This window comes from Macaca fascicularis, chromosome 13 (assembly GCF_037993035.2).
Source record: "Macaca fascicularis isolate 582-1 chromosome 13, T2T-MFA8v1.1".
NCBI lineage: Eukaryota > Metazoa > Chordata > Mammalia > Primates > Cercopithecidae > Macaca > Macaca fascicularis.
In genome coordinates this window covers 50,969,751-50,987,457 of record NC_088387.1, presented here as the reverse complement: position 1 = coordinate 50,987,457, position 17,707 = coordinate 50,969,751, and the positions used below count along the sequence as shown (strand labels likewise).

Here is a 17,707-nt window from a genome sequence, read left to right as displayed (position 1 = left end):
GAGACAAAGTCTCACAGTGTCACCGGGCTGGAGTGCAATGGTGTGATCTCGGCTCACTGCAACCTCTACCTCCCAGGTTCAAGTGATTCTCATGCCTTGGCCTCCCGGGTAGCTGCGATTACGGGTGCATGCCACCACGCCCAGCTAACTTTTGTAGTTTTAGTAAAGAAGGGGTTTCACCATGTTGCCCAGGCTGGTCTCCAACTCCAGACCTCAAGTGATCTGCCCACCTTGGCCTCCCTAAGTGCTGGGATTACCGGCGTGAGTTACCACAACCAGCCTCTTTGACTCTTAAATGTATTTTTTTTTCAAATCTGTTTCTTTTACTTTACCTTGATTTTGGTGCTTTTGTCACCCAAGTTTTTAGCTTTAATGTAGTCAAATACATCCTTTATGTTTCCTTTACAGCCTCCAGTATTTTTTTGTTTGTTTGTTATTTGTTTTTCTGAGACCGAGTCTTGCTCTCTCTCTCAGGCTGAAGTGCAATGGCACAATCTCAGCTCACTGCAACCTCCCCCTCCCAGGTTCAAGTGATTCTCCTGCCTCAGCCTCTCAAGTAGCTGGGATTACAGGTACCTGCCGCCACGCCCAGATAATTTTTGTATTTTTTAGTAGAGACGGGGTTTCTCCACGTTGGCCAGGCTGGCCTCGAACTCCTGACCTCAGGTGATCCACCTGACTCTGCCTCCCAAAGGGCTGGGATTACAAGCGTGAGCCGCCATGCCTGGCCTACAGCCTCCAGTTTTGTAGCTTGCTGAGAAATCTCATCCCAAGCCTAGGATTCTAAAAACATCCTCCTGTATTTTCTTGTAATGCGCTTATCATTTTATCATCTATGACTTGCTGTTTAATCCACTTTAAATGTTTTGTTATTTATGGAGCAAGACAGAAATTTAACTTAATTTTATTCCAAACATACAATTTATGATCACCAATCTGCCTAATTGACTAAATCACTCTTTTCCCATCTCGAATGCCCCTTTATGATAAACTCTATGACTATAGATACATGTGTCTAATATCCCCTTATCTTGTACTTTCCACGCTATTGTTTCCCCATATGCAGCCATTTGAGTCCCATCTTCATTTGTTATATTCATATTCCATTTATTTTCTTAATATTTTAGCTTAATGCATTTTAAGATTAAATTTCCACTTTAGCCTCACCCTAAGCTTATAAAATTATAGGTTTAAATTTTTTATAGTAAACATTAAAATAAATGCCTAACTTTTGACATGACATATGTTTATTTGTGTACCATTTTAAATCATCTTACAGATGGAATACAGGGACAATATTGTGTTCTTTCTACTAATGGATTAGTCAGTTTCTGTGACAACACATCACTCTAGCTTTATGGCATGCTTTTGTTGTCAACTTTTTATCTTGAAATAATTATAGACTCACAAGGTGTTACAAAAATAGTACAGAGAGGTCCTGTGTATCCATCACCTAGCTTCTCTGTAGGTGGCATTTTACAAACCTATAGTACATTATCAAAATCAGAAAATTGACACTAGTACAATATAATTAACTAGACTACAGACCTCCTCAGATTTCACCTGTTTTTCCTTGCACTGTTTTTTGGGGTTTTGTATATAGTTCTATGACATTTTATTACATTTATAGATCCATGTCACCACCCCCACAGCCATGATACGGTACTATGGTGTCACCACAAAGGAACTTCCTCTTACTACTCATTGATGGCCAGGTCCTTCCTCCATCCCCAAACCCTGGCAACCACTGATCTGGTCTCCACCTCTATAATTTTGTTACTTTTATATTAAATGAATGGAGTCATATAGTGTATAACTTTTGGGGACTGTTTTTTCCCCTCAGTATAATTTCCTCAGTAAATTGTTGTGTGTATCAATCGTTATTCCTTCTTTTCCTGAGTGTTATCCCAGAGTACAGTTATGCCACAGTTTGTTTAACCATTCACCCACTGAGGGACGTCTGATTTGTTTCCATTAGGGGGCTATTACAAATAAAGCTGCTATGGTCATTTGTATACAGGTTTTTGTGTGAACATAAGATTTCAGCTGGGCATAGTGGCTCACGCCTGTAATCCCAACATTTTGGGAGGCTGAGGCAGGCGGATCACCTGAGGTCAGGAGTTCGAGACCAGCCTGGCCAATGTGGTGAAACTCCATCTCTGCTAAAAATACAATTAGCTGGGTGTGGTGGCAGGCACCTGTAATCCCAGCTACTTGGTATTATTGGGAGGCTGAGGCAGGAAAATCACTTGAAACTGGAAGGTGGAGGTTGCAGTGAGCTGAGATCGCGCCACTGCACTCCAGCCTGGGCAACAAAAGTGAAACTCCATCTCAAAGAAAAAAAAAAAAAGCCATACATGCTGGCAGGTGCCTGTAACCCCAGCTACTCAGGAGGCTGAGGCATAAGAATCGTTTGAACCTGGGAGGTGGAGGTTGCAGTGAGCTGAGATCACACTACTGTACTCCAGCCTGGGGGATACAGCGAGACTCTGTCTCTAAATAAATAAATAAAACAAAACAAATATTTCATTTCCCTAGAATAAATGCCCAGGAGTTCAGTCACTGAGTTGTAGGATAAGTATATTTTTAACTCTTTAGGAAACTGCCAAGCTAGTTGTATCATTTTCCATTCCCATCAGCAATGTAGGAGAGATCCAGCTTCTCTGTATCCTCACCAGCTTTTCCACTCTTGGTATTTTTTCTTTTCGCTGTTCTGATAGGTGTTTCTTATTGTGACCTTAATTGCCTTTCCCTGACGGCCAGCAATGTTGAACATTTTTCATGCACTTATTCGCATGGCATGTTTTGATATTTGGTGGCAAGTTTGAGGTTGCCTTTCTCGTCTGGTTCGTGCCTCCCTGACCCTGAGGGAGACAGCTGCACTTGGCTGCTCCCTGAGGTGGCAATCCTCCTTTTAGGTCTTGTATAAAGAGGGAGGGGTGGTTTGATCTTATGGTTAGGGGCTCAGGTTCAGATGCTCCAGGGTGGGCTTGAGGAGGCTGATTAAGGGGAGAGTATGACACCAGCTGTAACAGCACCGTTCCTCCTATTCGTACCCCACAAAACATGTTTGATAAAATCAGTGCCATTTGAGATGGATTCACTTGGGAGTGTTGTGACAAAGTTCTGAGTCTGCTCTCACAATTGGAAATTATGGAACCTGAGCAAAGGAGACTGATCCAGTCACAGTGGGGTCACAAATATTACCCTATCATTTTAGAATGTGAACAGAATTGGAGCTGGGAAGCTTGAGTTGTCCTAAGAGGTCTATAGTTTCTACGACACAGCTTTTGATAGGCTCTGCCCAGCAGCCTGGTAGGACCTGGCCTGGGATGGGGAGGGAGGCCACCTCTGAGTGAGCAGTGACACATCCTCCACCCTGGCTCACCTTCTCCCTGAGGCTGACTGTGAACAGGATGGTGCTTGAGAACCTGTGAGATCAGAGCCAGGACTCTTGAGCCAGGAGCCAGATCATACCCTGGAGAGGGAGCGTCAACTGGCACTGGCAGGACCCAGAAAGAGTCAGTCTCCTGGGGTGCCACATTTGGAGGGAGGGACTCAGGGTAACCATCTAGAGCAGGGATTCTCAAGGTAGGTTCCTCAGTCCCTGTGGATCACAAGGAGCCTCCTGGTAGACAGCATGTCCCAAATATAGCTCTTTCCATTATGTTCTCCAGGGGAGTGATGAACTCATCCAGAAGATTCCATCTTTTACTCATGACCAAGTCCACTTCATTTCAACCTATTAATTGAATTATTAAGAATTACCAACTGAGGGCCGGGCATGATGGCTCACGCCTGTAATCCCAGCACTTTGGGTGGCCGAGGCAGGCAGATTGCGAGGTCAGGAGATCGAGACTATCCTGGCTAATATGGTGAAACCTCGTCTCCACTAAAAATACAAAAAATTAGCCAGGCATGGTGGCGGGTGCCTGTAGTCCCAGCTACTCAGGAGGCTGAGGCAGGAGAATGGTGTGAGACCGGGAGATGGAGTTTGCAGTGAGCTGAGATTGCACCACTGCACTCCAGCCTCGGCAACAGAGTGAGACTCCATCTCAAAAAGAAAGAAAAGAAAAGAAAAGAAAAGAGAGAGAGAGAGAGAGAGAGAGAGAGAGAGAGAAGGAAAGAAAGAAAGAAAGAAAGAAAGAAAGAAAGAAAGAAAAGAAGGAAGGAAGGAAAGAAAGAAGGAAGGAAGGAAAAGGAAAGAAAAAGAAAGAAAGAAAGAAGGAAAGAAAGAAAGAAAGCAAGCAAGCAAGCAAGAAAGAAAGAAAGAAAGAAAGAAAGAAAGAACGAACCGAGGGAAGGCATAAAGTAAAATGATGGAGCCAGGCGCAGTGGCTCATGCCTGTAATCCCAGCACTTTGGGAGGTCGAGGTGGATGGATCATGAATGAGGCCAGGAGTTCGAGACCAGCCTGGCCAACATAGTGAAACCCCGTCTCTACTAAAAATACAAAAATTAGCCGGGCATGGTGGCACGCATTTGTAGTCCCAGTTACTCGCGAGGCTGAGGCAGGAGAATCACTTGAACCTGGGAGGAGAAGGTTGTCGTGAGCTGAGATGGTGCCACTGCACTCCAGCCTAAGCAACAGAGTGTGTTCACAAAAAAAAAAAAAAAAAAAAAAATTGACGGTGTTTCAAGAGTTTCTTGGACACTGCCAGTATGACCTTGAGTAAATTACTTAAAATTTGTTACTCCATTTCCTCATCTGTAAAACGGGGATCATAATAATTCCAAATTCATGGAGACATTGGGAAGGTTAAATTGCTTAAAACAGCGGGGTGTGGTGGCTCACAGCTGCAATCCCAGCACTTTGGAAGGCTGAGACAAGAGGATCACTTGAGCCCAGGAGTTCAAAACCACCCTGGGTGAGACCCCATCTCATTTTTTAAAAACAAAGAAAAAAATAAAAATAACATAAGGCCGGGTGCAGTGACTCACGCCTGTAATCCCACCACTTTGGGAGGCTGAGGAGGGCGGATCACTTGAGCCCAGAAGTTACAGACCAGCCTGGGCAACACGGTGAAATCCCCTATGCCCCCGTCTCTACAAAAAATACAAAAATTAGCTGGGCGTTGTGGTGCGCTCCTGTAGTCCCAGCGACTCAGGAGGCTGAAGTAGGAGGATGGATTGAACCCAGGAAGTCGAGACCGCAGTAAGCTGAGATGCGCCACTGCACTCCAGCCTGGGCGAGAGAGTGAGACCCTGTCTCAAAAAATAAATAAACAAAACAAAATTAAATTAAATTAAGTGCCTGACCCAGAGCAAGTACTGCAGACGTGTCACCCTTTGTTATGGCTGCAACGTCAACAGCCACTGCCCAGTCTGGCCGCGTTGCAAACTCCGACTGCGTGCGCCCCCTGGAGGGTATTGGAATTCCTGCACCTGTGGAGGGTTGCTTTCTTCCCTGGGTTTCCTCACGGCGTCCTTGAGTTGGTAAGCTTCCCATTGCCAATGTTAAGTAATGGAAATTCCTGTTAGTTTAGCTTCGTTATCATGGACATCATTTGTTGGTAGTGATTTTGTAAATCATATTTCCACAATCTAATTTGTAACAGAAAATGTTCTAATAACTAGATTTCAAGCCATCAGTATGTGTGGGCCAAACATCATCTCCACCCCTGTAGTTAAATGTGACTAAGTTCTTTATCAGGAGTGCATGGGGAACATGGGCTGCTGGGTTTTCAATCTCTCTTCAGTGGGCTCCAAAATATTGGAGGCACTGTGCGTGGAGGGCATTGGTCAGAGTCCAGGAGTGGCCCTACTGTTCAGGACTAGGTATATGGGGAGTGGCAGAAGCCCCCATCTGGAAAGCATCCCAGCAGCCTGATATGACAGCAGTTGTCCTTGGGCTCCTCCTGGGGACCTCAGCTCCCCAGACTGTCCTCTGCCCCTCATCAGCTAGCCGCCTCCTCATGGACCCCAGGTCTGTGGATAACACTCCTTCATGCATGCACACACACACAACGCATACACACACACACAGCTTAGGACCCGGCTCTGACCTCTCCAGTAAGCCTTACCTGATTGATCACACTCAATTCTAACCCATCATTCCCTATGTACTTGAGGATCCAGCATATTTTTCCCATCTGTTCCGTACTCTGCAAAGGCCCAGAATCCTGGCTGGGTCAGAGTGAGTCCTTTCTTCCCAGACCATGATGGTATTTGTACTGAGGCCTATTCACATACATTTAGCCACTCATTTGATACAATATCCTGCATTGGGTGGTTAAGGAATCTGGGCCCAGAGAGGGTGAGCAACTTGTTACAGGTCATGCAACCAGATCCAGGCCAGAGGAGCTCCGCGATAGATCACACCACCTTTTATTAAGATGCTTTCTGGTGATCTAACTCCCTAGCTAATGAACTAACCTGGCTCCTTTCATGGTCTCTGCAGATGCCAAGGGGACAATTCGGGAAATTGTCCTGCCTAAGGGCCTGGACCTGGACCGGCCCAAGCGGACACGTACATCCTTCACTGCCGAGCAGCTGTACCGCCTGGAGATGGAGTTCCAGCGCTGCCAGTACGTGGTGGGCCGCGAGCGCACTGAGCTGGCCCGCCAGCTAAACCTCTCCGAGACCCAGGTAAGAGACCAGGGCCAGGCCACTCCACTCTTGTCCTGGCAGCCTGGGAACTCCTGGGGATATGAGGCCCTGTGAACTGCTACAGGGAGACCCAACTTCGGAGGAGTTCAGACAAACACGAGGGAAAGACTTTCAGCTACAGGTAAATGAGAGCGAAAGAGCAAATAAACACACCGTGACCATAGACAGTCAGGAAATGCCAGCGAGGGCCTTCTGGATACATCAGGCACTTTTGGATGGAATATGGAAAAGGTTCAGAGAAACGGGGAGAGCAGCCCTCAGGGCGCAGGGAATGGCTTGAGGGGGTGTTGGCATGTAAGAGGAGTGACGAGAAGGGATGGTGAGGGCTTGGTTGGTTGGAAATAAAGATTCTGGGGAAGATGAAACATTATAAAATTGGGCTGGGGACCTCTTGCTTCTCCATTTCCGGCCCTTTCCCACTCTCCATCACCTTCCCTTCATCTCAGGGTGCCTCAGTCTCTTGTTGGAAAGGAGGGGTCTGCACACCCCCTTCACCTGGGTAGGACTGGCATTTTAACAGAAGTATGCTTAACTTGAAAGAAAAAAAACTTTTGTAAATTAAGCACCTACCCTGTATGAATGGAGACCCTTCAAGCTGGTACTAGAGCTACAGAATACTACTACTAATGATAATAATAATACTTAGTACTTAACATGTGTCAGGCACTAAGTGCTTTGCCTATGTTAAGTAACTAATCCCTGCCAAGAAGCAGATGATGTCATTCCCATGTTACAGGTGACAGGAAGTTATGCCCAAGGTCAGAGAACTAATTCGTTCCAGAGCTGGGCTTTGGACAAGCAGTCTCTCGTCTTCATGCTGCCTATAAACGGGCAACCTTCCTTGAGCTTGTCAAAGAATAACTCAGAGACCCTTCTTTCAGCCAGAGCTCTAGTAGTTTGCTTTCATATTTGAGGGAGATCAATCAATACATGCATTGCAAACAATGGCCAAAATAGGATTGAGAAAGTGGAGAGGAAGGGAGGAGGGGAGTGAGGAAGCGCTGGTCTGGAGCAGTGTGCTGGTTTCCTTCCTGGAGTGAGGCAGGAGGCTGTGCTGGAGTGAGGGCTTCCCCTCTGTGCTGTGTGGCTGCTGTCCTCCCCTGTGTCCCTGCCTCAGTGAGGTCAGCTCTCCCTGCTTCCCTCAGTGTAATTCCTCCAGCCCCTCAAATCCCACCAACAGAGTGCTGTGTAGCCCACCCCTGGGGAGGGGATAGTCAGATGCCCGTGGAAGTCCTGGTCCCCTTGAGGGGTGAGCAGGCTCCTCCTGGGGTACACTGAGTGTAAGACAGAGGAAGAGGCAAGAAGGGGCGAGAGGCAGAGGAGGGGCAGACCAGGAGGAGGGGCAGGCTGGGGAAGGACAGCAGCTGCTGTCCTGCAGGGCTGGGTCATCTCCACCTGCACTTGTTTTCCCCCAGCTGCCACTGCAGAGCTCCCAAACAACCCTTCAGGGCCTCTCTCCAGCTGGGCTCAACAGGGGGCTGGGAAGCCTGGCCTGTGTTCAGAGAGGAGGCTGCAGTGGCAGGGCCAGGCCAGAGCTCCTGGGGAAGTCACCGAGGCCCGTATTCCCTACACGGAGCTGCCCTTGGAGGTCAAGCCCAAGCCCCTCCTCTTCCAGGAAGCCTTCTGCAGGTGCCTTGCCCTCTTCCCAAGAGACCTTTCCACATGGCTTGACCTGGAGAGAGAGACACAGAGAGAGAGAGAGAATGTGTGTGTGTGTGCGCATGTGTACGTGTGTGTGTGTGAGTGTGCGCGTATGTGTACATGTGTGTGGTGTTGGATCTCCACCAGTATTTGCTTCCCAAGGGCAAGAATGTGTTTATAGGCCACGGCCCCTCGTCGTGCTCCGCAAGGAAACCAGAACACAGCTGCTCACACAGTAGGCCCTCAGTGAGTCCTCCGCACTGTTCCCACTGATGACCCTCCTTTCTCTGTCCCCAGTCCTAGGGTTGACAGATAGTAAAAGTCATGGACAGCTGATGCTTATTGAGCACTTCCCATGCACCAGGTCCTGTTCCAAGGGTGTGACATAGTCTAACTAGTTTAGTCCTCACCACAACCTTGTGGGATACATGTGAGATTTTTCTTCCAACACCAAGCGTATGGTATGTTCCAACCACCAGCAGGCAGTGCTCCAATTCTCCAGCGTCACTGAGTATATTCAACAGTTCAATACTGACAGCAATTCCCAGAGCTAGCTCAGACCCTACAAGTTAAGGGCTCAGTCCCACAAGACAGTGCCACAGCAGACTCAAGTTTCAGGAGCCACCTGTGCTTCTGAATGGACTGGCCTAAAACTGGGGGCTCCCACATCACCCTCTTCAGGTTTGACAATTCACTAGAATGACGCACAGAACTCAGGAAACACCTCCCCTACCCTTGCTGGTTTGTTATAAATGACACAAGTGAGGAACAGCCAGATGGAAGAGGCAAAGGGCAAGGTAAGGGGGAGGTGCGTGGAGCTCCCATACCGTTTCCAGTGTCCCTGTTCCCACCGCTTCCACGTGTTCACCAACCAGAAGTTCTCCTGGTCTCCTTGTTCAAGACTAAATCCAGGCTGGCCTGGCACAGTGGCTCATGCCTGTAATCCCAGCACTTTGGGAGGCCAAGGAGGGAGGATCACTCAGGATCCCAGGAGTTCAAGACCAACCTGGGCAGCACAGGGAGACCTCATCTCTAAAACAGTTTTTTGAAACATTTTTTACAGTTTAAACAGTAAACTGCAGGGTGTGGTGGCACACACCTGTAGTACTAGCTACTTGGGAGGCTGAGGCGAGAGGATTGTTTGAGCCCAGGAGGTCAAGGCTACAGTGAGTCATGTTAGCTCCACTGCACTCCAGCCTGGGTGACAGAGCAAGACTCTATCTCAAAAACAAACAAAAAAAGACTATAATCCAATCTCCATTTCCCTCCCCTGCCTAGAAGGAAAAAATGGGGTCGGCTGAAAGTTTCCACCCTCTAATCACAAGTATGGTCTTTCTAGAACCAGCCCCAGTCCTGAAACTACCTAGAGATCCACCCTGAATCACCTCATTAGCATACGACAGTAAGTCTTATTTATTTATTTATTTATTTATTCATTCATTCATTCATTTATTTACTGTAGAGACAGGGTCTTGCTTTGTTTCCTAGGCTGACCTGGAACTCCTGGTCTCAAGTAATCCTTCCTCCTCCGCCTTCCAAAGTGCTGGGATGATAGGTGTGAGCCACCATGCCCAGCCAATAAGAGTATATGGTTTCCACTTTAAAAAAAAGGAAACTGAGGCATAGAAAAGTTAAATAAATAACTTGCTCAAGATTTGCAGCAGGCGCATTCATGAGCTCATTTAACCTTTAGAAGAAGATGGCTTTATGGGTCCTATTATCCCCATTTAAGCAAACTAAGCCTCAGAGAGGTTAACTAACTTGTAGCTAGGATTCTGTGGCATTCTCAGTATGTTCACCCATACTTTTGTTCAAAAATATTATTGAATATCTACTATATAGCGGGTACTCTTCTAGGCACTAGGGCTATAGCTTAGAACAAAACAGACCAGGCATCTGCCCTTGTGCAGTTAAGATCCATGGAGACAAAGACAAACTGGATTTCCAAGAGTGATAAGTGTTATGAGGGAGCTCAAATGGGGTCATAGGAGAGAGACTAGAAGGAAGTGTTTTATTGAGGTGTTCAGGGAAGGCCTCTTTGAGAAGATGACATTGAGCTTAGGCCTGAGTGAGAAGGAAGAGACAGCCAGATGAGGAGCCAGGACATGTCAAGGCAGAGGGTAACTATGAAGACCTGAGGGGCAGGAACTGGCATAGAATGCTCTAGAAGTGTCAGAAGGCCAGAGTGGCTGGAGCTACAGGGTAATTGAGTAAGTAGGTAGGGGAGGATCATGCGGGGCTTAGAGATCATGATAATACATTGAAGAGAAAGTGACAGGAGATGATTGGCATTTTACAGAAGTTGCTCTGGCTGCCACCCAGGGAAGGGACCACAGGGGACAGGAGTGGATGGGTAGGGACTACTGACATGGACCTTGAACAGAGCGGTGGTGGAGAAGAGAAGCGCACTGACGTGAGAGGTACTCTAATTTAGCGCTGGAACCTGTTAGGACTTGCTCATGGATTACACGCACAGGGTGAGGGAAAGGAAGTGGTTTGGGTTGAACAATTGGGAGAATGGTGACACCATTTAACGAGTTGAGAAAGTAGGGGAGAAGCAAGATGGTGGGAGCGTAATCAAGAATATTGTTTTGGATTAGTTAAGTTTGAGATCCCAGCAGAGATGTCAGGAAGGCATGTCAGATTTTGGGGAGGACTGGTTTTTCTCTGATTTAAGTTAAGTTATCTGAGAGTCTCTGTCAGAGCTCTTTTGGGGGAAAAGATAAGAAATTCCTTCAGGTGCCCTCAGATAATGGGTGGTCTCCCCAGGGATAAAAACAGAAGCCATAGCCTTGTGGAAATTCAATAACGGGAACCACGGTGTAGCCAGGAATTGGAAGAGACTGAAAGCCAAAGGTTCTTTTGGGCCCAACAGATTCAGCACCAGCTGCTCACAGACCTTCCTCCCAGTGCTCTGCTGAATATGCGCTCCAACTGCTCTCCAAAATACCTGCTTCTCTCTCTGTTTCTCCTCTCCTCCTCTCCTCTCTTCTCTCTTCTTATCTCTTCTCTTCTCTCTTTTTTCTCTTCTCTTCCTTCTGCCAAACAGCATCTCTACCTTCTTCCCTGGATACTCAGAGGACCCAGGCATGGTTCCAATTCAGGCAGAGAAAACACAGAGCTTGCTCAGGGCCCATTTCCATGGCTAGTCTCTTTTTATAATCTAGCATGCCCAATTCAGTTGAGTTGTCTGCAGATTTAAATCAGAAGCCCACTTACAGGATTGGGCAGGCAGAACGGGGAAGCCCTTTCCTTGGCTCCCCACCACCCACAGGGCTCTGCAGGATAAAGAGTCCACCACAGTAGGAACAGTGAGCAAGACACAGTGCAGCTGACCTCCGTCCCAGCCTTGCCCAGACTCCATGGCTGTGAAATAGAGGCTGTGCATGGCTGCCCTGGAGAGCAGGGGCAGCCTCAGAGGAATCTCTCTCTTGAGACTACAAAAGAACCCTCTGCCCACCTTTATCAGCCCAACAGTAGCATGCACTCAAAGCTCTTCTCATGTTGGAGAACAGGGACAGCCCCATTTAGTCCAGTTCTCCTTAATTTTAGAAACATTCTGATACACCTTGTCACCATGCTTTGTTTAAAAAAGAAAGTTTGGTGTTTGATTAAAGCAGCATTTCTCAAGGTATGCTCTGGAGACCAGCTGTACGTACAGCTCCCCTGGGGTAAAATACAGATGCCTGTGCCACCCTCAGCCCAGAGGTTCCCAGTCAGATTTCTAGGGAAGATCCCACAACCTATATACTTTTCATTCCAGGTGCACAGTGATGTCTGAGAATCACTGGCTTACGGAAAAGTGAGCAAATTTGACCAGATGTGATCACCATGTTGCTTAAAAGACTTTATCATAGGCTGGGCACGGTGGCTCACGCCTATAATCCCAGCACTTTGCGAGGCCGAGGCAGGCGGATCACAAGGTCAGGAGACTGAGATCATCCTGGCTAATACGGTGAAACCCCATCCTACTAAAATTACAAAAAATTAGCCAGGCGTGGTGGCAGGCGCCTGTAGTCCCAGCTACTTGAGAGGCTGAGGCAGGAGAATGGCGTGAACCCGGGAGGCGGAGCTTGCAGTGAGCCGAGATTGTGCCGCTGCACTCCAGCCTGGGCGACAGAGTAAACCCCATCTCAAAAAAAAAAAAAAAGACTTCATCATCTGCCAGGCACTTTACTAAGTCCATGATTATTAGCCTACGGAGTCATTACAACAAAACTATGAGGAAGAGTTATGAACCCTGTTTTACTGATGGGGAAACTGAGGCACCAAGAAGTTAAGTAACTTGTCCTAAGTCATCTAGCTAGTAAGGGAACCAGAATTGAATTAGGGGCTGTCTGACCTCTGATTCTCCACTATATTGTCTGCTACTTCGACCAAAACACTTACCATACCATAACACTTACTGCTTGCCCATGACCCACCCTGCTAGTGCCTGACAGCCAAGAGGGTCAAAATGGAGTTTTATTTATCTTTGTTTTTTCAGCACCTGGCAATGCCTGGCTTGCATCAAATGCTTGATATTTCTGTGTTGCTGAATGAATGACCGGAGTACCAGGGTCCGAGCAGGACATAAGAGGATGTGGCTGCAGAGGAAGGGAAGGTGAGAGGCTGGCTCAGGACTCCCCTCCTGCAGCTGGCCTGGAGGACGTTCTTAGGGCCAGGAGCCCAGGAGTCAGGCGGAGAACAAACTGCCAAGTCCCAGTATGCCCCCGGGATGCCCAGTTAGCTTGGATAAGAGCTGGTCCAGCCCTTCAGCATTGTCCTCAGCCTCATGCTTGATGCCTGTGCCCCAGATGGCTTCTTCCAGAACAGCAGAATAGATTATACCTTTCCAGTGCAGATTACAAAAACCAGGCCATCCTAGATACACAGATACCGCTCACCTCAGATTAAGTATGGGCCCATGGTCACAGGAAACAGTCTTTAAAAGAAGAATGCCATTTCCAGATCAACAATGAATCTTGGAATTTAATACTGACCATGATCCCAAAGAAGCTGGTGGGTAATCTCCTGGAAAATTCCTCTGTAGTCCTGGCAGCCAAGTGGAAACCATGCCCATCCCCTGGTGCGCAGCTGTGGGTCACAGTGTGGCCTAGCAAGACATCAGGGAGCGGGGCGGGGCCATGGGTCACAGTGTGGCCCAGCAAGAGATCGGGAGGCGGGCAGGGCAGGCACCAAGCACTCACTGAGTCCCAGGGAGTCAAGATGACAGCCTCCAGGAGGTCACACAGGGCCCTGAGAAGACAGAGGAGGGAGACAGCCCAGAAGGTGCACTGAGCAGGTGAGGGGAGAGGCGTGCTGGCCTCGCCGCCCTGTGAAGTTGGCTAGGAATGGTTTCCCAGAAGCGGAAAAGGACGGATCACTTTGGATTTAACCTTGAGAAGAGGATGACCCGGAGGTGGAAATGAAGGCCTCCTGGGGGAGGAGGGACACATTCAGAGGGTTCTGAGCCTGTCTGTTCTTCAGAGAGACAGAGAGACAACATTTGCAGGACCTTATGAACCTACTTGTTACGGCCTGATGGGCCTGATGGGATTGATGGTGGGAAGTAGAGAGTTGAGCCTTCTTACTCCTGCTCTTGAAGTTTGCAATGCTGGGAAGCACATTAGAATCACCCACAGAGCTTTAGAAGAATACTCAGGCCTCAGCCCCATTCCCTAGAGATTCTGATTTAATATGGGTGTGGAATGAGGCCTGGACATTGTCCCAGAAAATTCCAATGTGCGGCCAAGTTTGAGAATTCCTGACCTAGCCCATATGTGGCCAAGAAACAAGCACCCCTGGTCCCAGCCCCTGCTCCCAGCCCCTGCTCCATCTGCCTCTGACTTCTCCTCTCCTAGAGTCCAGGCTCACCTTCTCAGGAGATGCCCAAACCCATCACCAGCTCACACCCACCTCTCCTTGCTACACTCAGAGCTGAAGGAAGATGGGATATGTGGGAGAGCACCTTGCAAATGCCTGGTCATTCATCTGTCACACCCTGTTACTGCCACTCCCTGAGTACGAATTGCCCTCTGTTTGTCGGTAATGAGTTAGTGCCACTCCCCCACTAGACCTTCAGCTTCCCAAGGACCAGAATCATGACATCTGTGTCTCCTCTCCCTCTAGTTCAGAAACAGAGCTAGAAACAAAGAAAGCAAGCGATAAATAACTACCCACATTTCCCGTGGGCCAGGCATGATGCTAAGCCCCCTCAATGGGTTTTCTTCTTTCATCTCTGCAATAGCCAAGTATTATTGTCCCCATGTTAAAGATGAGACACTGAGGCTCAGGGGTTCCTGGAGGTGGTGCCTGGCTTCACGTCCTAGGACGGGGAGGTGCTGGCTTGGCTAAAAGGTCAGGAAGCTTCCCAGCAGGGACAGGGAATGCAGCAGTGTGCAGCGCTATGGTCCTTGAGGATCTGGTGGGACTGCTTCCCTCAGCAGTCAGATTCCAGAGGTGACAAATAGGAAAGGATTTTCTTCTTTCCAGTCACTGCCTTTAGCTAGGTTTGGCTGAATCTCCCTTGACCATCCCTTACTGGTATCTTCTTCAAATGTCTCCTCTTCAGGGAGGCTGCATGTGTCATTCCATTAACAAAATAGTCACCCCCGCTCCTTCCTGTCCGCTATCCTGCCACCTTTCTCTAAAGCAGTGCCCCCCAGAGTATGACCCTTGGGCCACTGCCAGCCCATAAACTGTTACCTGTCTATGACACGGTAAGTACAGAAATAGACAATAGGTATTTAGAAAAGGCCTGGTGCAGTGGCTCATGCCTGTAATACCAGCACTTTAGGAGGCTGAGGTGGGCAGATCATGAGGTCAGGAGTTCAAGACCAGCCTGGCCAACATGGTGAAACCCTGTCTCTACTAAAAATACAAAAATTAGCTGGGTGTGATGGCACACGCCTATAATCCCAGCTACTCAGGAGGCTGAGGCAGGAGAATCACTTGAACCCCAGAGGTGGAGGTTGCAGTGAGCCGAGATCGTGCCACTGCACTCCAGCCTGGGCTACAGAGTGAGACTCCATCTCAAAAAAAAAAAAAATGTATATAGTAATCTTTCCAGTAATTCATTTTAATTGTATTTTTTTAAAGTATTGGTCCTCAACAAAATTGGACACTTAATAAATGGTCCTCACCTCAAATAATTTGAGAAACACGGCTCAAAGTCCTTGTTGCCAATTGACAGATAGGCTTGTTTGTGTTTGTTGTTCATCCTCTGCCTCCCCAACTCCACTGCCCACTCCACATGGCAAGGATTCACTCGGCTTTGTTCACTGCTGATTCCCTGGGCCTCAGTGTATATCTGATGAGTGAATGAACACATAAAGGAAGCAATCAACCTCAAGTAGATCCCATAACTTTCTGGTCATTTTTGGTTATTGAATCTGTGTCCGCCAGGTGCGGTGGTGTGCACCTATAGTCCCAGAACTTGGGAGGCTGAGGCAAGAGGATCGCTTGAGGCCAGGATTTTGAGGCTGCAGTGAGCTCTCATCACACCAGTGCTCTCCAGCCTGGGCAGAAAACCAACACTTTGTCTCTAAAAACAAAAATAAAGAAAGAAACTCAATCCAATGTCCTTCAAAACACCAAGCTCACATCTAGTTTAAATCTCATCTTCTCCTGAAGCCCCACACTGCTTCCCCACTCAGAACAGCCTTGACTCACTGCTTGCCAGCAAGGTTTGAGGTTTGAGGAAAGCACATCTCACATAGGAGCATGAACACGCAATCATCCTGCTGAAGAACTACGAAAGGACCCCTGCCCACTCTGCCTCCTCCCAGTGCAGCCTCTGGAGGGGATTGTGATCTGTCTCAGTCACTTGCTCCCTCTTCCCCCAACAGCCACCTCCTCCAGGATCAGAGGGTAGAGGGTGGCTTCAAGGAGGCGGAGATATTTTTAAAAGACTGGACATCTTCTGGTGTGAGGAGGGGAGGCACCCAGGCCTCACTTTCTGAAGGCCTTTGCTGGAGGGCCAGTCACTCCTAGGAGGTGGTGATGTCTGGCATGGCCAAGGTGGCCTAGTCTGCCTTGGTTCTGCCTGTCTTCTTAACCTGGGCAACCCTCTGGCTCCAGCCTCCTCCTCCACCCATTTCTTGGCACCTTCTCAAAACCTTCCTTACAGGAAGGGACCAGCAAGGTCTTCCTGACCTTTTCTTATTGGGCCCTCCCCTCCACGGTTCTCAACCTCCCTCCTGGTACACCTGCCCCAGCTCTAGGTGAGGAGCAGGGTTGGCCTCTGTGTTCCCAGGGAAACAACTCTGGGTCCTCCCATGGTGGCCCCCATGACATGGGCCTGTAGGTGCTGTGGCCTGATGAGTTTCTGGACTGGGGCATGAATGCCAGTCTCTCCTAGTGCCTACAAGTGATTCTTTTGGGCCCTCCCCCAACTTGTGTCTGTGGGGCAGCACACCCTTCCTCCCATGAGGTTCTGTGGCCCCCAGGGGACTGAGCCTGAGCTTCCTGCCCAGTTCCCTTTCCTCATGTAGACTAGGAAGGGGGTTGGAGCACTGGGTGCTGAGTGGTAGGGGCAGGGCCAGTTCTACCTCCTCTCAGAGGCCCTGAAAAAGACCTCTTCCATGATGCTGGTGACTCTCTTCAGACTGTGGCACCACAGTGTCCTCAGCTTTGTGTGGCCAACAGAAGTCCCCCTCAACAACCTGCCACATCCAGTCACACTTGGTGTCACGTTGAGAAACTTGGCCTTTATAGGTGATGGGGCGGGAGGGTGCTGCTAAAAACTTCAAACCGGGCAACGGTCAGATCAGGTTAGAAAGAGCTCCCTCCAAAGGCAGCAGCAGCCAGCATGGAGGCAGAGGCCTCACCGTCCTCAGACAGGAATCTGGCCCCTCCTCTGGCCGTGCCCCCCCACTACGTGATAAGGACTCTGCAAAGCCAAGGGGTCTAGCCTGCCAGAAGCCTGTGCCCACCTTCGAGACCACCCATCCCTGCCACCAAAGTGTCCAGTTTCAGAATTCCCTGCCAAATGGCCCTGAGCCCACATCCAGCACCTGTCTGGGCCTCTCCAGGGTCAGTCCTCCCAAGGGCAGACCACAGACATTATTCAGCACCCCAGGCCCAAGAAGCAGCCAATGCGGGGTTATTTGCAGAGTGTGAACAGGCTAGGGCAGCCACACACGTGTGGGTCAGAGCCAGGGTGGGCCATGAGCCAGAGGCTTCCATTTTTTCTCTTGCCCCAAGCCCTCTAAATGTTACAGTTTAGACCTGGGGCAGAGACACCTTTAAAACACCAGTTTCTTCACCTTGGAACCACCTGGTGAGCTTTAAAAACTAGTAGAGTCTGGGTCCCAGGCTCCCCTGTTCTGAGTTTATTGGTCCAAGGTGAGAAGTGAACTAGGGTCTTAAAGCTCCCCAGGTTCTCATGGGCAGCCAGGGTCGAGAGGTGCTTCTGTAGAGACAGTGCCATGGTCCAGGTCAGAGAGAACAAAGGAAGAGAGGAGGGTCTGCTCTA

At 48.8% G+C, this 17,707-nt stretch overlaps 1 protein-coding gene and 1 pseudogene across 4 annotated transcripts in view; one reads left to right on the top strand and one right to left on the bottom strand.

Moving 5' to 3' along the window:
* Positions 1-17,707, top strand: part of VAX2 (ventral anterior homeobox 2) — a 33,348-nt gene that overhangs the window by 14,244 nt on the left and 1,397 nt on the right. Inside the window, exons 2-4 of one of the 4 annotated variants that reach the window (XR_012422224.1) lie at positions 6,401-6,588; positions 9,590-9,652; positions 12,737-12,853. Coding sequence is in view for 2 of the 4 variants with exons in the window: in XM_074011584.1 (XP_073867685.1) it covers positions 6,401-6,588; positions 9,590-9,607 (206 nt within the window). In the remaining 2 variants the exon portion in view is untranslated. The remainder of the gene's footprint in view (positions 1-6,400; positions 6,589-9,589; positions 9,653-12,736; positions 12,854-17,707) is intronic. The other 3 variants (XR_012422223.1, XM_074011584.1, XM_005575642.5) reach the window with 3 other exon arrangements.
* On the bottom strand, positions 15,882-15,994 carry LOC123568541 (small nucleolar RNA U13; annotated as a pseudogene).